Here is a 22,330-nt window from a genome sequence, read left to right on the forward strand (position 1 = left end):
CAAAAACCCAATTCTTGATTTTCCTTGCAAAGCCACCAAAGATCAGAGAGCTGCTCCTAGAGTTGCTGATCTGAAGCTTCCGAAGAAGCCAAAGTATGGCTGCTGCCCAACATGGTTCTGAGCAATCAGCTATGTCGCAGGGCAGTGGAGGCGCAGAAGCTGCTGTACCATGGTTCTGAACTCCCACCAGGCCACATGAAGCTGCCAGAGAACGTGGAGTGGCTGAAGACGATCCGGCGGAAGATCCACGAGCATCCGGAGCTGGCGTTCGAGGAGCTGGACCGGTTGAACATGGATGGTGAATATCAAGAAGTTTACATAAGGAATGAAAAAAAAAAAAAAAAAAAAAAGGAGAGGGTGAAACTTGTTTTGAACGATAAGGAAGATGTTGATAAATTCACTCGGACTCTCCGAGTTATTCAGCTTGAGGATGCAGAGCAACGCCAAGTGACGGATCAAGCTGTCAAAATCTGGTTGGATGAGCTGGAAGAGATAAGTCCTCTGCTTTTCTTTATTCTATTTTATCTTCACAAGTTATGTTGAGGTGCAAAACTTTAATCATGTCTCTCGACCTTACTTACCTAGGGACAATTAAAAGTAAACTTGCAATTAAGAAAAAGTGGGATACATAACAAATTAAACAGCTGAGTGGAAAGCTATTTTGGTTTAATATATTAAAATGATAAGAAAGCAATTGACTGGGGACAGTGACAAATGCGTTTGAATTGGAAACTTGGACCATGTGACAGTGACAAATGCGATTGAATTGGAAACTTGGACCATGTGACAGTATTTATTTAAAGGGTGGTGCGGGTTTATCGTCCACGCCTTTATTTTTATTTATCTGCCATTCTGTTACTAACCATTAACAAAAATGGACCCTTGGTAATACTAAACATATTATCAGTGGGAGACCGTTACTAATACTAACGCTTTACTTTATGAAATTTAATTTACCGCACATTTAATTTTATTTAATGTATGGTGCGGGTTTAACGTCCATACCAGTAATTTAATTACCAGCAATTTATTATATGGATTAAATGTGCTGTTATTTAAATGTATGGTGCGGGTTTAACGTCCATACCAGTAATTTAATTAAATGGATTAAATGTGCTGTATGATGAGTTTTTACAGTATGCAGATCAGGACCAGAAGTTCCTTGATCCTCATCATACAATTACATCAGGACTTGAAGATCCTTGATGATGATATTAAAATGAGAGCTGGCAGTCTCTCCGGTACAATATTTGTAAACATGTGATCGGGCTTAAGGGTCCTTGATTCCTGACATGTAAATAAGGATAATGATGTAACAGTACCGTATTGGTTCATAGTGCCGTACACATTGATGATAACTGTACTGGCAGATGAATAGATACGTATTCATGATTTGATGAATAGTACTATTCACATGAATAGTGACGTATGCATAAATATGAACCATTTTGGGTAAACCGTCACTATATACAAAAGGGAACCTGCAGTTCCTTAAACTTATGGATGAACAATTAAAAGAGATGCCAGAAGTTCCTCAAAATATGGACAATTATGTAAGGGCTTGAAGTCCCGAAATATGTACAGAAAATTGTAAAAAATGTCCATACCATGAGAATATGTGGCTTTGGCCTGAAGTTCAAAATTTAACAGTGTTGAGAACCTGAAGTTCCAACAATTAAATGGACAACCCTTGAGGTATTATTGCAAATTGTGGTATGCCACATATTTCTTTGGCATAAGAAGATGATGAATTTAATAAAGTTCGATTTTGTTATAATCGACACCTCAAGGAAGAAATATATTTTGTGAATTCCGGTTGTTAAGAATACACCGCGAAATGGATAATATTAATATAAACCTCAAATAATGAATTGAGGCTCCCCACATATTTTGTTATATCTGGGCCGGAAGCCCATGGATCCAAATATATGAGAGATCCTAAACTTGAAGTTGTGGGTATATAATAGTTAATGCTCTTCACTACTATATTGCGATATTATCATGGCTTTTACTCAATTCACATTTCATGTCCATTTGAAAAGGGCAAATAAATTCTGAGTTTGTGCCCAGGCCAAAAGTTCCGGGCTACCATGCAATTTGGGAGAGACAATGTGGTTATTTGAACCTATAAGGCACAAGGTTCCAAACCGTCATTTTGAAAAGACGTAAAAACCACAGGTGCAAGTTTAAGAATGTGCGCAATTATTATTACAGAAACATACAACAGATAGATTTTTTCCACCTGCAATGAACGTGCAGGCCCTGTAAAATCTATAAAATTACATTATGTTCTGGAAGCCTCTGAAGGAAGAGGACGGCGCCTCTTAAGCTTAGCCATGAGCTTCTCGTGGTCTCCCAAAATTCTTTCATTGGAGACCTGCAGCATGTCTAGCCTTCTCAGTGTATCAACTGAGTACGAACTCACCAGTTTCAACAAGGAATTATTCTCTCCTTTAAGTTTCTCAACCTCCTGTTGAGACTCATGAAGCATTCTTTGGAGAGACGAATTTTCAGTTGTCAGCTTCTCAACCTCGTTTGCTCTAACACGCAAACGATCAGCCATGTTAGAAACAGAAACAGCACTCTGAATGCTAAAAGCCATTGAGTCATCCATAGCCTCTTCCTCAGACCTCCCTGTTAACAGCATTTCATCCATTGGAGTAATGAAATTCCTAGCTACTATGACAGCAGTAGCATCATTCATCATCACAGAATCATTAACTGTGAGATGACGATTTTGGGATACAAAGGATGGACGCCAAACTTTGGCGTCACTGTTTGCTGTTGGAGCATCATTTAAATTGAAATAATTTGGGCAGGAAGAAGAGGAAGCCATTTTTGAGAAGGTTTTGAAGAAAGTCTTAGGAAAACTAAAGTTTCAGAAAATGAAGAAATTTGAGTTGAAACGCAGTTGCTCCAATCAAGTTTTACAAAGGCCATATCTATAGGAGGAAATATGGCTACTGTTTTTCAGGACCCCAATATCTTCTCGAATCCCCATATTATCTTTTTCTTTCCTAGAGTCCAAAACTTCACGTGGCCTCTAATAATGCATGTCGGCACTTTCGGCGTTTTCAAGCATTATTTTCAAAGCCGATCTTGCTTTACGGATTTCACGGAGCTACTTTTTCAAAAGCATCCCGAGAATCTCGCACTTTTTCAATAGCATCCCGAGAATCTCGCAATTTTCCTATGGTTAATTTGAAATTCACCGGTTCTACCTATTCATTGTATTTGTGTATAAATGTGTTACTAACGAAATTTTCTTTGCAGAAGACATCCAGTTTACTCCATACCTAGTGATGCGATATCTACTTGTTTTTCTTATCAGTAAGCACTTAATATGCCTGAGAAGCAAGACTATCTCTGATCATCCATTCAGGAAGCAAGACTATCCCTGATCATGTTTCTGCAAGATCAGGGAATTGTAAAGGCGGCTTTATGCTCTAATCTCCTGAGGTCCTTCTAGACTAGGAGATATGAGAGCTTATTGTCTGCTCCCACCAGCTTCCTTCCCTGATTGCTTACCTTCTCTTGCAATCAATATCACATTATTTTTGCATTTTTTCTCTTTTTATAACTCTCTGTTCATAAGAGATTTTATTTCTTTAGAATGAACATCTGAAGAATGAATCCATGAAGTAATCCTAACTATGAGGGTTATTTGTTTTGACAGAGGCAAAAGAGTTGTGATTTTTGCTCTTGCAGGATATAACTAGATCATCAAGCGCTACATTATATTTACTGGGCTGATATGAGCTTGAATGATACTTGAGAAAAGTTTCTCCCACCTAAGGATGTAAGCAATACTTGTGTTATTTTATGCTTATATACCTATTTGATATTTTATCTTGAAAGGTAACCAAATGGGGAGATAAGTCCGTTCCAAAAGAATGACTTGTATGTATCCATGAATTATTAATGCAAATTTTACAGATTGCAAGTTGGATACATTGATAATACACTGCACAGATTAAAAGTCCCATAAGAACATAACATGGGTATAGCAGTGATCAATATGATGCACGCCTGTTGCGTAGCAAATGATGTGGATTGAAGTCCCAAATGGACAATCCTTTGACATGTCAATATTGATATTATGCACGCCTAATGCGTAGCAAATTATATGGGTTAAAGTCCCATAATATGGGTTAAAGTCCCAGAAATTAATTGACATGTATGTATTAATCTGTGGCATGCCTGCAGCATGACAGATATATGGGTTCTCAATGTTCCAACTCCCTAAGTAGAGATTATCCACGCCCTACTACTAAATAACGCTCCAATGGAGGTTATAATCCACATTCTCACATAATAAAAGCCCCATGAAGTGGCTTGGGTACCCAAAGGCAAATAAATGCTTATAATTCATGCATGCGCATGCACATGAGAATGGTGGGATCATGAATTGATGAATGACAATTTTTGGTTTTGGAGTAGCTACTCAAATCATCAATGGGCTGTGTTGATTGGAACCACGTTCAATTATTAAATGTCGACAATATCATTGGCCAAAATGGAATGAGGCAATTCCATTATAGATGAGAATGAACGTGAAAGAACAAACCCACAGTACGAACCCTAAAAGATGTTAATATTAAAAGTTATACTTGGGTGTTCGGAATAAAAAGGGAATATACCTACTTTGTATGACACAATGTTTTTGACATAAACAAGGGATGTTGGGTTTTCTCCATATTTATAGATTCAATTGTGCCCCTTTATTGCACATTTACGGAGACCAACATGTTATCTTTAAGGGTTATTAAATGCACAGAGCATATCACCTGAAGTGATTCCCTAAAGATGTATAAATAGCTGGGTTAAAGCTATATAATGTGTCATAGAGTTTAATCCCTTTAAACAAAATCCTTGAAAGGATTGAAATTGCATGAAGCAAGTCTGTGGACATGTGCCTGACGCACGAAATCTGTACTCAATATTAATGTACATAAATTGCCTCAGTGAGTACATTGATTATAATGTGTTTGCAACACATCTGTGGACATGTGCCTGACGCACGAAATCTGTACTCAATATTAATGTACATAAATTGCCTCAGTGAGTACATTGATTATAATGTGTTTGCAACACATTAAAGCTTCTGCAGAAGTCACGAAATATTTGTCTCGACTTAAAGATCGAGCATTATGCCAACGAGATTCTTGCTTATACTAAGAAAGTATTGAAGCATTTTTATGAGGATTATCCGTTGGACACTTTAAAGATTTTCCAGGAGTATAATGGACCGTACATCGTATTTTCAGATAGAGCTCAACTCCATCACCATCATTTTGGGATGATGTGAGGCATATTTGATGCAATCTCAGCATAACACCATATACGGGCATATTTTTTTAGTGAACTTACAAATAGCCCAAGTGTTATTAGATATGCAGACTCTGGAAATTTCTATGGTCGCATACTGGAAAAGCTAGTTATAAATTTTTCAGGGGTAGATATTCACAAAAAGGAGCGTGGTTTTAAAAGGAGCGTGGTTTTAATAAAAACCTCCATACACTGTACTCTTTTTTCTTCATCCAGGTTTTTATCCCATTGGGTTTTTCCTGGTAAGGTTTTAACGAGGCAGTGTCGCTCAAAATTGACTCACAGAAGCAGTGTCAACTACGATATTCAGAAAGGTGATCAACAACATGACTTAAAGATATTTTACCAAGCATCAGGGGGAGCGTGTTATCAATAAAGATCTTCCAACACCGTACTCTTTTTCCTTCGTCCGGGTTTTTATCCCACTGGGTTTTTCCTGGCAAGGTTTTAACGAGGCAGTGTCGCACGCGCGCCAATATACTTAGAATTTTATGTTACACATAGTTATGTACTCTTTTTCCCTTCGACCAGTTTTTGTCCCACTGGGTTTTTTTTTACTGGCAAGGTTTTTAACAAGACATATTCTGTATCATTTGTGGTCTCCAAGGGGGAGTGTTGTAAAAGTAGAGTCTGGAGTCCCCAAAATGCCCCTCCCCTAATGTCTATATATTTGGACTTCCCTTAGATAGAAATTGAATCGATCGGATATGAATGAGAAATACAGATCAATAATACTTGAGAGAGAAAAACTCTCTGCCTCTCAATTCTCTCCTCTGCAAATTCTCTTTAGTTTACAACAGATATATTAATGAAAATATTCAGAAAAATGACCAAAATGGAAAATTAAAAGTTCACAAGAACCAATGTTGGGACCCAAAACCTAATTTGGAAAAGGTAAGGAAATAGTAATTGGAAATAAAAGGAAGATGTTAAAAAAATAATGCACACTTGTACTAGAATAATATAGAAAGGTCTTAAATAATATAAAAAAATCTAGAAAAATTAAGAAAGATGACAAGTCAAATTTGAACTCTATACTAAAAACATCCTATTAATTATATAATGCATTGTAACTAGACAATTCTAGATTTATATTATAACTAATGGCTCGAAAACACTTTGGAAGTCGGTTACTATGCAATAACCAACTCGACTAGATATTTGCCAAGTTGGAAGTTGGTTTAGTTACTCTCAATATATAGCTAGCAGCACAATTATATTCAAGTAAGAAATAAAAATATTTTGTTACTCTTTCCAAAGTTTTCCTTTCTAAGTCAAGTTATTGTTCTAAACACTATCAACCATTTTCTAAACCTCTTCTTTCTTAAACTAACAGTAGTATTAGAGCTTGATCCGATCAATTTGGGGCATTGGTTCACTAGTCCTCCATCAAGTCTACCACTAGCCAAAATTCTGACCCTCTTCCTATTTTCACAAGAGAAAACTATGACTTCTGGAGTATTAAAATGAAGACATATTTTATGTCTCAAGATTTATGGGACATAGTTGATAATGGTTTCAATAATCTAGAAAATCCAACCGTCAAACATTTGAGGCAACTGAAAAAAGATCAACAAAAAGATGCAAAGGCCTTATATGCCCTGTAACAAGTCTTGCATGATACGATTTTTCCAAGAATCATGGAAGCCACAACTGAAAGGGAACCATGGAATACCTTGAATTTCAAGGTAATGCCAAGGTACATGCAGTTAAACTACAAACTTTGAGAAGAGAGTTTGAAAACATTAAAATAAAGGATTCTGAGATCACACAAGACTATTATGCTAAAATAAAAATAAAAATTAATCAATTGAGAGCCTATGGAGAAAATATTAATGATTCAAGAATTGTAGAAAAAATACTCATAAGTCTTCCTGATAAGTACGATCCTTTAGTTATTGCCATTGAACAAACAAAAGATCTAACTAGTCTGTCTGTGACAGAACTAATGGGCTCTCTTGAAGCTTATGAGAAAAGACTGAGTAGGGGAAATGAAAATTCAGTTGAAAGCGCATTTTAGTCAAAACTAAATTTAAGGTCTCAGAAAACTAAAGAAGGGGAAAGGAAAATTGGAGAAAGTTCTAGAAGAGAAAATTATAAATCCAATAAGAATTGGGGAAATAAAAAAGAAATAAATGAAAGAAAAAACTATCCTCCTTGCGGGGTGTGTAAAAATACAAACCACCCAGAAAAATATTGTTGGTTCTGTGGCAAGCCCAAATGTTGAAATTGTAAAAAATTTGGGCACATAGAAAAAGATTGTCGAACCAAGAACTATCAAGCCAATTACTCTGAAAAAAGTGAGAAGAATGAGCATGTGTTTTGTGCTCATCAAGCCACACCAGAAGGAACCAACAAGAAATGGTATATTGACAGCGGCTATAGTAATCACATGACTGGAGATGAAAGCATCTTCTCCAACATAGACAAGTCCGTAAAATCCCAAGTAAAACTAGGAAATGGAACATTGGTAGAGACAAAAGGAAAAGGTACAATCTCTATCCAAACTAATAAAGGAACTAAATATATAAAAGATGTTCTACTGGTACCTAGCTTGGAGCATAATCTATTAAGTGTTGAAAAAATGATTGAAAATGGATACTCTTTGCACTTTTCTAGAGAAACCTGCAGAATATTCGATAAAAGAACTAAAAATCACATAATAACAAAAGTAAGGATGGAAAATATAAATTTTCCTATCCAATGGCAACTTGTAAAAGCCACAGCCATGAAAGCAGAAGTAGAAGATTCATGGTTATGGTATAGAAGATTTGGCCACTTTAATTTTTATGCACTAAAAACTCTTTATCAAAAGAATATCATGAGAGACCTTCCAAACATAAAAGAGATCCATGATGTCTGTGAAGGTTGCCAACTTGGCAAACAACATCGACAAGCATTTCCATCTGGAAAGGCTTGGAGAGCTAAGGCCTTGTTGGAGCTTGTTCACATAGACGTTTGTGGACCCATGAGGACTCCATCTCTTGATAACAATAGGTACTTTATCCTGTTTATAGATGACTATACTAGAATGATGTGGGTTTATTTTCTACGAGAAAGATCAGAAGTATTTAATATCTTCAAAAAATTCAAAACCCATGTCGAAAAACAAAGTGGCCACTATATTAAAGCTCTAAGAAGTGAGAGAGGAAAAGAATATACTTATAAAGAATTCAACAAATTTTGTGAAGATGAAGGAGTACAACATCAACTAACAGTTGGCTATGCTCCTGAACAAAATAAAGTCTCAAAAAGAAAAAATAGAACTATCCATGGAGATGGCAAAATCCATGATATTTGAAAAAGGCTTGCCAAACACATTCTGGGCAGAAGCTGTGTATACAACAATATACTTGCTAAATAGATGCCTAACAAAAGCTTTACAAAATAAGACTCCTATTGAGTCTTGGAGCAATATAAAGCCATCAGCAAAGCATCTCAAAGTATTTGGATGCATTTGCTATGTGCACATTCCTAAAGAGAAAAGACACAAGCTAGAAGAAAAATATGAAGTTGGCATATTCCTAGGTTACAGTTCTCAATCTAAAGGCTATCGAATCTACAATCCCAAAACTAAGAAGTTCATGATAAGCCGAGATGTTGAGTTTGATGAATTGGCATCATGGAATTGGCATAAGAGGAAGAAAATGTTGAAAGGAAAAGTGTTAATATTACACAACCATACAGAGAGGAAACTGAAGAAACTCCGGGTACGATTCCTCAACCTACAACTCCTCCAGCCATACAACATGAAGGCCCTCTAGAAACAGAACAAAGAATAGATCACTCCAAGATATATATGAAACTTGCAACTTCATTACTATAGAACCAGAAAGTTTTGAAGCTGCAGTAAAAGAAGAAATCTGGAGAAAAGCTATGGAAGAAGAAATTAAAACAATTGAGAAAACCAAAACATGGGAACTCGTTGATCGCCCAAAAGACAGAGATCATTGGGGTTAAATGGGTCTACAAGACCAAATTTAATCATGATGGATCAATACAAAAGCATAAGGCAAGGCTAGTAGCTAAAAGCTACTCGCGGCAGTCGGACATAGATTATAACGAGACATTTGCACCAGTTGCATGACTTGATACTATAAGAGCACTGGTAGCATTAGCAGCTCAAAAGAAATGGAGAATTTATCAGTTAGACGTAAAGTCTGCATTTCTAAATGGAGAGCTGGAAGAAGAAATATATGTGGAGCAACAACAAGGATATATTGAGCAAGGAGGAGAAGATAAAGCACTTAAGCTAAGAAAGCTTTGTACGGACTCAAGCAAGCGCCACGAGCTTGGAACAGCTGGATAGACAAATACTTCATCAACGCAGGCTTCAGGAGGAGCAAAAGCGAGCCTACTCTCTACACCAAAACTCAAGGTAAGTCCGATATCTTGATCGTCTCTCTATATGTGGATGACCTCAATTACACAGGAAACAATGAAGAAATAATTAAAGAGTTAAAAAAAGATATGATGAAAACATTTGAGATGAGTGACCTTAGGTTGATGCACTATTTTTTGGGCATTGAAATAAACCAAGAAGAATATGGAATCTTCATATGCCAGAAAAAGTACATTGAGAATCTTTTGAAAAAGTTCAAAATGTACGGGTGCAAGACTGCTGCTACTCCACTTATCACCAATGAGAAATTAAGAAAGGAAGATGGATCAAGAAAAGCTAATGAATCACTTTATAGAAGTCTCATTGGGAGCTTACTATACTTAACAACAACAAGACGTGACATCATGTATGCGATAAGCTTACTATAAAGATTTATGCAAAATCCAAGTCAAATACACTATGGAGCAGCAAAGAGAATATTAAGATACTTGCAAGGCACAATTGACTGTTGCATATGGTATAAGCCCACTACAGATCCAAGACTATTTGGCTACACAGACAGTGATTGGGCTGGATCAGTGAATGACATGAAAAGTACATCAGGCTATACATTTACAATTGGATAAGGAATATTTTCATGGTCATCAAAGAAACAAGAGATTGTGGCTCAATCATCAGCAGAAGCCGAGTACATAGCAGCAGCAAGTTTAGCATGTCAAGCTATTTGGCTTAGAAGAATATTTGAAGATATGGGAGAATGCCAATCAGAAGCTACTGAAATATTTGGTGACAATAAATCTGCTATAGCAATGGCAAAGAATCCAATGTTCCACAGCAGGACAAAGCATATCGTCATCAAGCATCACTTTTTACGAGAAGTCTCAACAAACAAAGAAACTAAGCTCAAGTATTACAAGACAGAGGAGCAGATTGCAGACATCCTCACTAAGGCACTTCCAAGACCAAAATTCAAAATGCTATAAAGCATGCTTGGAGTAACACAAATGTGCATTAAGGAGGAGTGTTAAAAAAAAATAATGCACACTTGTACTAGAATAATATAGAAAGGTCTTGAATAATATAGAAAAGTCTTGAATAATATAGAAAAATTGAGAAAATATGACAATTCAAATTTGAACTCTACACTAGAAATATCCTATTAATTATATAATGTATTATAACTAGAAAATTCTAGATTTATATTATAACTAGTGGCTGGAAAACACTTTGGAAGTCGGTTACTATGCAATAACCGACTTGACTAGATATTTGCCAAGTTGAAAGTCGGTTTAGCTAAAGCCTTGTACCCTTCTTATTTCAATCAATAAAATAAAAATATTTTGTTACTCTTTCAAAAGTTTTCTTTTCTAAGTTAAGTTATTGTCCTAAACACTATCAACCACTTTCCAAACCTCTTCTCTCTTTAAACTGACAGAAGAAAACAACTTTTTCATTTCATGCCTTTCTCAGAAACAACGAGAAGGATATATACAGACTCTCAAATGCCGGATGGCCACAGGCCAGCTAGATGACAACTAAAGGAACACTGCTAGCCTTTATTCTTAATGGAAATAGATAGGATATAAACGAGTGATAGGGTCCTAACAACCAACTTGAAGATGCCAAACTAACAACTTAATATGATCATCACTTCTGCACCTGTTTTGCTACGACACATTGGCCGCGGTCTTTGTGTCGTACACTCTATCAGATGCTTTCTTCACCTACAAAAGAAATGAAAAATCGAGCATAAGATGAATGTAACAGAGATTGATACATGAAACCTAGCATGACAAAGTAGTTTACTTCTTTCTCCCAATCTGTGCGTGTGATTATGATTGCAAGAAATAGTGTCTGGGAAAATAGAGCGACAGTAATTCCGGTCCAAAGACCCTGCAAAAACATGTTAATCTGATATCAATGTAATGGTCCTGAAAGATTCAGATGTGCAACAAGAGGGAGGGGACTTGAAAAAATAGCAGTACAAGGACTAATATATATCACCTTCCCTCCAAGGTGCAGGACAAAAGCTAATACAACTGCAGTTGGGATGCCCATAAGATAGTAAGCTCCCAGATTAACATATGCCCCAATCTTTTGTTGTCCACTTCCTCTTATGACACCTGAAATTGTAAATTCAAGCCACTTCTTTTCACCAAATCAGCTATAAAAAATCTTCCCTGAAATGAGAAACCACGGCATACGGGTACTATTCAATCCCACAGTTTGATCATATGAGTTGAATAAAACCTTTTTATTATCTTTTGTTCTGTTGACTTCAGTTTTAGCTACAGGTTATGCCAGGTATTGCATAAAGGTTTGCAAATCCAGAATAAGAAGAGAAAAAAAATTCTATTGTTATGAGAGAGGAAATGGTGAAAAACTGCAGAAACCTGAAAGCACAGACTGAAGTCCATCAAAAAAGTGGGATATTGCAACCAAAATCAACATTTCTCCAACATAATTCACAACTTCTATTTCTTTGCTGTAACAATAGCCCCAAACTTTTCGACCCAAAATGAGGACAGTGCCAATCAAAATGCCCTCAAGAATCACAATGGAGAGTGCAACACGTACAGATAGAACTGCGAGTCGCGGTTGCCCAGCACCCAATTGATTGGAGACCCTTGTGCTGTTATATAGAAGTAAATAACAGAATAGAATTCTTGAGACAAAATGTGCAAAAACAGGAACATACAAAACTTAGATGTAGATAGAGTCTTAGACTCACCTTGCTGCACCACTGAATGCCATGGGAATCATGAAAACCATTGAGCATGTGTTAAGGCTGCAAATGTGTCAAAGCCGGTTAGTATATCTTTGTTTCTGCTTCATCTGCTTCACCTTCACTAGCTAGAAATATGAAAACACTCTCTTTTTAAGCTTAGTACAAATGCAAACCTGATAGACAGGACTGAGGTTTCAAGCTTTGGATTGGGAAGAAAACCAGATAAGAGGACCATCATTTCGAATGACCAGATTTCTAAGCTGTCACAGACATAAAACCAACAAACAACTATTAGTAAGTGTCAGCATTTCAAAATCTCAAATGCATCGAAAGATGTCGAATATTTTTATTTCGGTTTCCCACTGTCTTTTAACCCTCTAATGTTACAATAGTATTAGTGAAACAGCTAAAGGTTACCTGATCATTACAGCTGAAGGAACAGAGAGTTTGAGAAAATTGACAATTCCATGGAAGGCATCCTTTGAGAACCCGGTCCATGTGTGCTTGCAAGAGGGAGAAACTCTGACATAAATAACCAATGTCAACGCGTTGATCCAATACGAGATGGAGTTTGCCACCGCAGCACCTCTATATCCAAGGCTAGTCTTGTATACCAAAACCCCACAGACAATCAAGTGCAACAGTGTTGCAATGCCTGTGCTAACAATCATGGGAACCACGTTGTTTTGACTTTGCAAAAATTTGGAGTGGCATTGGTTGACTGCATAAGCGAAGAGGCATGGTATCAGGAAACGAGCGTAACTTCCAGCAGCAGCTGCTATTTCTGGATCTTGACCCAAGAACTCAAGAATATGACCAGCATTGAACCATATAATTGAAAGAGGAATGCAGACCAGTAGAAGAACAAGCATTGCTCTCTGTAAGTGTATGCCAAGCATATGATACTGTTTTGCTCCATAGGACTGGCCACAGAAGGTGTCTAATGCAAAGCTCATTCCTATCTGTTCAACAAATTAAGATTAAAATGAGGACTATTATATCATCATTGGTTCAAACACATCAAGCATCACAATTTACATACATCATACTATATATATTCCGTTGAGGGATCTCTCAAATAAGCTAATTTGAGAGACACCCTTGTAGGGCCTACTCCACATTGTATTTCACTAATCCAAACCGTGTATTTTGTAGATATTCTTACAAAGATCATCTCTATAAAAAAAAATCACTTGAATCCGATATCATTTAACCATTCAATTAAAATATTAGAATTTAAGTATTTTCTTAAAGCATCTTGTTCATTGATTTTGTTGGTCTCAATTAGATGCCTTAATAATTTTTAATTTGTGTGATTTTTTACAAAGATGATCTATGTATGAAGACTTGAATTGGATCATTGAAAAAAAAAAATCGTAGAATACCCTAAAGGGGACTGTATGTATATATATATCACAAATTAGGCAATCGAAATTAAGGGGGAACTCAATAAGGGACTTGTAGCTCAAGTGGTTAAAAGTATTTATCCATGCACGCGCAGTCCTGTGAATGAATCTCCCTCCCAAAATATCTCATGTATAAAAAAAAAAATGAAGGGGGAAAAACTACAAGTATTTATTTTCTCTTCTTTTTTTTCAGAATGAAAAGTACTAGGCTGCCTCTCTATTAGATTTCACAGTGGTCTTAATCTCTCTGTCTCTCTATTTTGTCTGAGTCTTGAGAGTATAAGCCTTTTATGGTATAGTTTTATCTACTACAATGAATTATCCTATAAATTACTAAGTCATATGAAATAAGAAAAGAAGCCATCTTACAATCAAGCTCAAACCAGTGACTGTAGCAAATGAAGTGGCCATGGAAGCCCCTGCAAGTGCCAGCTCTCCAAGATGGCCAACATACATAACTGAAATCACCTGCATACCGAAGAGCAAGAAATTTGATGACACAAGTGGCCCTGCTAAAGACAGCTGCTTCTTCACCTCCTTGATAATCTCATCTTTGGTTTGTTTTCCCTTTGTTGTTTGTGATTCATGTTCTTGAGGAGCTGGAAGCAAGGGAGATTCAAGACCAGCTGCTTGTTCTTCGGCATCCATTTTCTGTTTTTCCCTCTTTGAAAAGAAAGAGCGGATGGCATCAACTTTATGGAGAAAGAGTTATATACGATCAAGCCACGACAAGTTTTGAATTCTTTTGGGAACTGTGGAGAGAGAGAGATGATTAAATGGGAATTCAAACGTTGCGGCCAATTATTTAGAAGTAGAGGCCATTGTTTTTAAAAAAATTCTATACAAGCAATACTGGGGTAGGGGAATCGAACTCCAAACCTTAGGTGAATGGGTAAATACTTTTAACTATTTGAGCTAAAATCCTCTTGCAAGGACCATTTTTCTTTGATATGCGAGAGAAATTTGAACTTAAAATATATCTCTCTGTCTATAATTTACTTGAATTTTCTTTCAAAGTTGAGGAAAGAGATATACCCTTGGACCAAGAATATAACCCAGTGATACAGTAGTTGAAGTTAGCATCTCGCCATAGTAAACAAAAAATTATAAGGCATGTAGCATGTAATATGTACTCTTGAATGTAATAGTAAAAGTTGTCATAGTTGATGTAAAACTGCGGCTCTTCATCCTCACTTTGTATATACAGGTTCATCTAATAGACTTTGTGCTATTTAGATAACAGTATCAATTTTCGTTCTCAATATAACACCACGGGAACGAAAATTGATATTGTTACTCAAGTATAGAGTTTAACATTTATGTATATCCCCTTGCTAAATTTGCAATTTTTTCTCTCAACAATAATTGGCGGAATACAGTTGGTTCACTTGAGTTAAAGTATTTGTTTAACGACCTTTTTTTTATTAAAATGAGTGATAGCATATTAAATTTATATACGTTATACATATGTTAAGGTTCGAATTCAAAATTGTTTTGAGTTAAGAATTATTTCAAACCACTACACTAGTAAATCTTTTGCCACAGAAATTAATTATGTTTCAACTTTCAAGAATATACTATCCTAGAGATAACTTTGTCTTTTCCTCTGTTTGAAAGGGCTTCCATGAAATTGATTTGCCCCTGGAAAAAAAAAATCCTAGATATTTCCATTTGATGTGCAAGCCAGCCTCAGTGGTGTCGACAAGTCCATCTTGGTCCATCCATTATCTAAAATGAGGAAAAGTCCATGAAATGAGAGTGATGTGCAGTCCAGCCTCGGTGGTGTCGTCTTTTTATGGAATATCTTGATTATATTATATAAAATAAAGGCCAAAGGGAGACTAAGTTGAAATATCATCTCTCCTTGTTTGTTGTACTAAGTAGAGCTGGGCATCTGTACCGTTTATACCGAAACCGTATCAATTTCGTGTCAAATTGTATTGTTTTATATCGTTTCATTTGGCCATCGGGTTTAATACGGTATCATATCGTATCGTATCACTCATCTATGATACATGAGCGGTATCATATATTACATATAGTACCGTACCGAATAGCAACAAAAACACTAACATTACGCGTTTCACTCTCGCACGCTCGACTCGATCTCTCACACCCCCAAACAGACTTTCTCGAACTATTTTTTTCCACCTCTCTCTCTCTCTCTCTCTCTCTCTCTCTCTCTCTCTGTGTGTGTGTTCTCTTTTGATCGGTGTGTTCTACATCTGAATGAGCAAGCCTATTTATAGGCAAATTAGATGGCTTCCTGTGGACTTCATTACCCAACACCATCATTAAGCTTTTGACTATTATTTTCTTCTTTTCTTTAGGTGGGCTCTACCGCTTTCTTTACAACAAGTCTAATTGCTATATTTTAATCACACAAAAATTTAGAAAAAAATCATTCAATTTAAACTTAAAAATTAAAGCATGTTTACAAACATACACAATGAAAAAACACATAATATGAAATAGAAGAACCTGAATAATTGAGTCGGGGCAAGTGTTGGACACGCCCCACACAAGTGCTTATGGTTATTAACGCTTGCCTCCTAGGATACAACGACTCTTGTCCTTATGAAGAAGACTATAATTCACAAGGACTCTCTGAACCAGATTATGTAGGAAACCCTCTCACAGACCACAATCATTACTACACTAAGGCTCTATGTATTCAAATGGATAAACATTGATTGAATCAAATTAGTTTTTTAATTGCAGGAAGACTACTCTATTTATATATATTAAAAAACCATTTCCAAAAGGGTATGTCCCAATATAAAAAACCAACTAATGCATCCATTGAATAAACATGTGCTTTGATACCTCTTTCTAAAAATTGACAGAGAACACCATGGTCCAATGAACTCTATTAATTTTTATTCAAATAGAAAAATAAATATTAATAAATATTAAATTTCCAACAATAACTCAGGGTCAAAATTCTAAGATTTTGTGCTGTAAAAAACATATTGGCCAGACGTGGCACTGTGCTGTAAAAGAGTTTTGGGCTCGACCTTTTCTACATAATGTGCCTTGTTTTGTGAAGTTACCAAATAGCACACTCTATGTGAGCTATGTGCTAAAGCTTGCTAATTTGCATGAGACGAGCATTAAAAAAAAAAAAAAACCTTCTAACAATTCAGTGCTTACGCTTACGTCCGAATGAACATAAAATGGGACGCATTGCAAGGTGAGTGCATGCTTTGATTTTTCCAATTCTCCATCTTGAAAATTTCATACCTTGGAAATAGGTAGGTATCGTGGGCTTGCTTGTTGTTGGGTCTTTGAATTTTTGTCACGTTTCAAATGCAAGAGTCCAATGTATTAAAGAAAATAATAAGTAGAAAAAAAATGCCAAATTGAAGTTCCACTTTTATTGGCGCCAAGAAAGACAACGAAGTACCTGATGTAAACTCTAGTGGGGAATTGGCCTTTCGGTTGAAGCTTGTTGAGGCCTAACATTTTTCAGGAAAGGTCTAAGTATATTTAGGCCCTGTTTGATAGGTTGGCTTGGACTGATTAGAATAAGTTTTGAAGTACTGGATTGGGCTGACTTGGACTGGATAGGCTTTGGGTCCAGTTCTATTCATTTTTCCACCAAACAACAAACTGGAATTAACTTTTTTTTTTCTTTTTTAATAAATCATTATTTTATTTTATTTTTTTGATTAACAATAATCATATGCAAAATCTCAAGCCCCAAATCGACATCTGAAACCTTCCTTTGATCGCGCGACAAACAATGAGAGAATCTTCACACAGGGAAGAGAAATGCGAACCGTTTGGTTGCTAAAGAGGCATTCATTGTTCAGAACTTCCCTGGCTGGTCCTACCCTGACTTGGTGTCCAAGGTCAAACAAGACTTTGAATCAAATGGAGCAACCCGTTGGGCCGCACCAATCTTTGAAGAGGGTTTGCCTTTGCACCTTAGATCTCGCGTGCATATCCTCCATTCTCCTCCATTCCAATATTGCTTGTATACCAGAAAGAAAAAGAAACAAATAAAAAGCATTGGTCCCATCACCACCAGTTCAAGTTGGTCACCCAGTCCAGCCATTTAGGCTTGCTCGGTCCACATATTATTTCATTAACCAAAACATTTAAATCTTCAGTTGTGCGACCATACGATTTAACAGCCTCTTCAGCAAACACTTTGAGGATACTAGTTCTCTCTCTCATTTCGTTTCCTTGTTTACTTGACAAACATAATTCCAATGCCTTCATTGCTCCACTTTTTGTCAAAACACCTCCCTCAATCCCCACACCAATTCTCCACAAAACCTCTAAAGTTCTCATGTTCAGTGGCTGGTCAGCCAGAAAAGGCCTACATATCATTGGCACACCACCCGTTATGCTCTCCAAAACTGAATTCCATCCACAATGTGTCACAAAAACTCCAACAGAGGAATGATTTAATACTTTAGTCTGGGAAACCCAGGGGACTACTTTTCCAAGTCCATTTCGATTCGTTCGTTCAACAAATCCCTTGGGGAAATCTTTTTCATTTCCCCTAAATGACCAGATAAACGGAAATCCGCCTTCCTCTAGGGCTTCGGCTAAGGCTGCTAGCTCATGAGGGGGCAGTTTTGCCATACTTCCGAAGCTAATGTAGGCTACGGAAGCACGTTTATGCTTGTCTAACCACTCTAAGCAGCCGTGCTCGTCATGAATTGGTGCTGTTGGTGTTAGAGAGAAAGGTCCAACATGAAGGAATTTGTGGAACCTTTTCTTTAGCTCAAACACAACTTCGAGGTCTATGTCTTGAAAAGAGTTTATGGCAACTGCAGTTGCCTGCGGTAGCTTCTGTCCCATTTTGTGGACCATAACTGCAATTGGTGATTCTGAATTTTCAAATGCTACTCCTTCAGGCAAATCAGATGCATGGAATGCTGAAAATCCAGGAAGGAAGTCTAGGCTTTGGTCTTTTTCTCCTGCCAAAGGAAAAAATAACACAAATAAATAATGTTAAAATTGTAATCCATTGGGAACTATGATTCTTGCATATTAACTTATGCTCTAAATAGTTAAAGCTAGGTGCTATTATATTGTCATACAAATAATTATATTTCTAGACTGTGAATCTTGATCACACATGCATCGAGGCAAAATCAACCTAATAAATAGTTACAAAATAATTCTATTTTGACAATCACATATGTAATTGAAACTTGATTGAAATATTCGACTAAGAAAATTATTTCTTACCACTAGCTCCCACTTTTTCTCTAATCACATCGGTACCAACATGAACAAGCAGAGAGCGTTGTCCCGAAGTCCATAAGGGCACCCAAGGGACCTGCATTTCTTCTGCCATCTCTCCTGCAAACCAAAGAAACGCATCTGATATCAAGCAGCCCACCTTCTGGCCAATCTCAGCCTCTGCCTCTTCGATAACCTTCTTAAAGCTGCCCGGTGCCACCTTAAGAAAGAGATCAATTGGCTCCAGAGGGTTCCCAGAGAACGCATAGCCCCCTGGCAAGCCATCCCATACCTTGTAAGGCTTAATATTTTCAAACCCCTTGCTGTTGGATTCTGTGAAGAGGGAGCTATTGGATTTAGCAAGGCTCAAGAATGAGAACTTCACGTCAGGGGCCATGGCTGAGATTATACGGATAAAGTGGAGAAGAATGTCGGGATGGGAGGCGAACGGAAAGACTAAGACGGCAACATGTTGAGTACAAGCTTTGTGGTTCATTATTGGCATTGAGTATATTGGGTTTTGATTAATCGTGTTCTTTGAGTTTTTGCGTGTAATTAATGAAGTTGGTGACGGTAAATATATATGTGGGAGAGAAAGAGGAAGTTAATTAGCTGCTGACAACAACGTAAATGTAACAAACATGAGGTGTTTTCGTTTTCAGGTTTGGAAATGTGTAGTTTTATTTTTATTTTTATTTTATTTTTCACCTTTTAAAAATTGTTAAATTGGTTAGTTTTGCGCGAACCAGGTTGGACATGATTATACCATTAAGAGGAAACAGATCTACTAACAAATACCATTAAGAGGAAAAATAGAACAAATACTTGGGGCATCATTAACTAACAAATACTTGGGTTGTGATGATTACCGATTCATGTGTTATAAGATGGGTTGATATATAAAATGTTTTGTTTAAAGACAATATATTATGAGAATCTTAAATTTAATTTTAATACCTAACATTTAGTTTAAATCATTAGGATGTAAACTACATGTTCCAGTCTATGAATAAAATTCATCTTCTATACCCAAAAAAAAATGTGAATGGTACATGAATACATTAAAATGAATACTTATATATTATATTATATAAAATAAAATCATTCGATACATTAAAATGAATGCAGACTAGAGGTCTCAAGTTCGAACACCAATGACATCTTAATTGTGTGCATATGTGCGACAAACCCCCCCTCCCCTTGTAGTTTAGACTATCACTTGTACTAAAAAAAAACATTACAAACAAAAACAAATTTTTTTTATAACGTTCCTAGCCAGTGATCTAGTTTTCTTAATAAATTGGATATGTTGCATATAATTTGTTGCATCAATTTAACTGTTTGGGGACATGCATCATGGCCTCCCCCTTCCCAAACTACCTTGAAACAAGTATTACAAACTAGGAATTATGAATTTTTCAATGGGTGGGCTAGCTAAAGTTATTAGCTTAAAATCTAATGCTCTTTTTATTTTATTTTTATACTTACAATTTCTATATTTTTCTAGAAATAAAAGAATACATCATTCCATGACGTCTCCTCTCTCTCTCTCTCTCTCTCTCTCTCATCACTCCATTTCTATTAGCAGGCCCATTCTAGTAGCTAATCCAGGGCGGAACTAGGAATTTTTCAATGGGTGGTCTAGCTAAAGTTATTAGCTTAAAATCTAATGCTCTTTTTATTTTATTTTTATACTTACAATTTCTATATTTTTCTAGAAATAAAAGTATACATCATATAAACCACGCACATAGGGTGACACCACAATAGAAAAGTGGGCCAGCTCTCCCCCTCCCCCCCAAGTGCACTCAGGTTCGATTCACTAGTTCATAACTCCATTGACTAAAGTTATCAGCCATCAAATCCCATTCTGATACATATTATTTGACATCTCCATTGGAGGTGCTTTTAGCTGAGCAAACAAATTAAATATAAGATGATTATAGGACTATAGGTTGAGTGGACAATGAGTTATTAGGCTACATTTAGGTGGACTACTAATCTTTTATAGAGTGAAATCACATAAAAATACATTTAATATTTTTAAATATTTTTTAAAGGCTACCTGGGCTAGAGCCCATGATAGCCTTGTTGCTAGTTCCGCCCATGGGTGACAATCTCGACCAAGCTATTGAAAGCTCGTGGGGAGCTACCATTCCATTCAACAGCTTGTTGGGCAAGATTTTGTAGGATCTTTAATTTTTCTCTAATTTCTTCTCCTTCTTTTTGCTTCAAGACCAGTTCCAAGGCCTTAATCGCTGCAGGTTTCGTGATGAGCCCTCCCTCAACCTCAACACCAATCCCCCATGCAGCCTCTACCGTCCTCATGTTAAGATTTTGGTCTCCAAAAAATGGCCTGCAAATCATAGGCACACCACCAACAATGCTCTCCAAAATCGAATTCCACCCACAATGTGTCACAAAAACCCCAGTTGAAGAATGCCCCAAGACTTGCACTTGTGGAGCCCATGAAAGTATTTTCCCATTCAGGCTCATTTTGTCATACCCCTTGGGCAATATTTCCTCTATGTTGCCCCTAAATGACCAAATAAATGGAAACCCACCTTCAATCAATGCTTCCGCAAATGCTGCTAGCTCATGAGGTGGTGGTGTCACCACACTTCCAAAGCTAATATATGCCACTGATGCTGGCTTCTGCGTGTCCAACCACTCTAAGCAACCACCTTCATCGTTAAGCAATGGCGGCGGTGATGGTGATGGTGATGGTGATGACGGTATTAGACTAAAGGGTCCAACGTTGAGGAACTTCTGGAATCTTGACTTGAGCACATTCACAACTTCAGGGTCTACTTCTTCAAAAGAGTTTATTGCAACAGCGGTCGCTTTAGGCAGCTTTTGTCCCATTTTGTATAATAGGGTTGCTAAGGGTGACTCTAACTTTCCTACTATTCCTTCAGGTAGGTCGTCCATCTGAAATCTTGAAAATCCAGGAAGGAAGTCGAGGGTTTGTTTTCCACCTCCTGAAAATAAATGTTATGATGCTATCAATATTCAACTAATGTATATGATCAGTAGAAAAACTAAAATAAGCTGCAAATTAATTCAAAAAAACTAAACTTAATTTTGGACTAAATGAATACAAAAAAAGAAAGAAAATAAAACTGTCTCCTATGGATTTTTCACGTGCCACCTACCAAAGCAACCACAAGTTAACCGCCCTACTTATTTTAGTAAAAATACAAGGGAACGCTGACTTAACATTCGAGCTTAGGTTCACCGTGAAGTTCATTAGGTACTTGTTAGATAATTGTTAACCTGCTTATAAGTACTTGTTAAATTTATTTAATTCATTATTTAGACTAA

The 22,330-nt window shown here is 36.7% G+C and overlaps 3 protein-coding genes across 6 annotated transcripts in view; all 3 read right to left on the bottom strand.

The window, feature by feature from the left end:
- The window catches only part of LOC18792936 (protein DETOXIFICATION 16), a 20,797-nt gene extending 5,928 nt beyond the window's left edge, over positions 1 to 14,869 (bottom strand). Inside the window, exons 1-8 of one of the 4 annotated variants that reach the window (XM_020564855.1) lie at positions 14,273 to 14,869; positions 12,816 to 13,360; positions 12,572 to 12,658; positions 12,402 to 12,458; positions 12,064 to 12,302; positions 11,675 to 11,793; positions 11,477 to 11,581; positions 11,074 to 11,394 (exon numbers count right to left, since the gene is read on the bottom strand). In XM_020564855.1, the coding sequence (XP_020420444.1) occupies positions 11,338 to 11,394; positions 11,477 to 11,581; positions 11,675 to 11,793; positions 12,064 to 12,302; positions 12,402 to 12,458; positions 12,572 to 12,658; positions 12,816 to 13,360; positions 14,273 to 14,452 (1,389 nt within the window). In that variant the 5' untranslated portion in view covers positions 14,453 to 14,869 and the 3' untranslated portion in view covers positions 11,074 to 11,337. Of the gene's footprint in view, positions 1 to 11,073; positions 11,395 to 11,476; positions 11,582 to 11,674; positions 11,794 to 12,063; positions 12,303 to 12,401; positions 12,459 to 12,571; positions 12,659 to 12,815; positions 13,361 to 14,173 lie in introns of those variants that run through there. The other 3 variants (XM_020564839.1, XM_020564846.1, XM_020564847.1) reach the window with 3 other exon arrangements.
- LOC18788934 (flavonoid 3-O-glucosyltransferase) lies at positions 17,234 to 19,951 on the bottom strand. Its single transcript, XM_020555234.1, has 2 exons — positions 19,013 to 19,951; positions 17,234 to 18,738 (listed from the first exon to the last, which is right to left on the bottom strand). The coding sequence occupies exons 1-2, from the start codon at positions 19,509 to 19,511 to the stop codon at positions 17,828 to 17,830; spliced, it is 1,410 nt and encodes a 469-aa protein (XP_020410823.1). The 5' UTR covers positions 19,512 to 19,951; the 3' UTR covers positions 17,234 to 17,827.
- Positions 20,858 to 21,994, bottom strand: LOC18793140 (anthocyanidin 3-O-glucosyltransferase 7; the record flags this gene model as incomplete). Its single annotated transcript, XM_007224219.2, has 1 exon — positions 20,858 to 21,994. A coding segment is annotated over one exon (894 nt), but the record flags the coding sequence as incomplete, so codon positions are not given.

This window comes from Prunus persica, chromosome G1, assembly GCF_000346465.2.
Source record: "Prunus persica cultivar Lovell chromosome G1, Prunus_persica_NCBIv2, whole genome shotgun sequence".
Lineage (NCBI taxonomy): Eukaryota > Viridiplantae > Streptophyta > Magnoliopsida > Rosales > Rosaceae > Prunus > Prunus persica.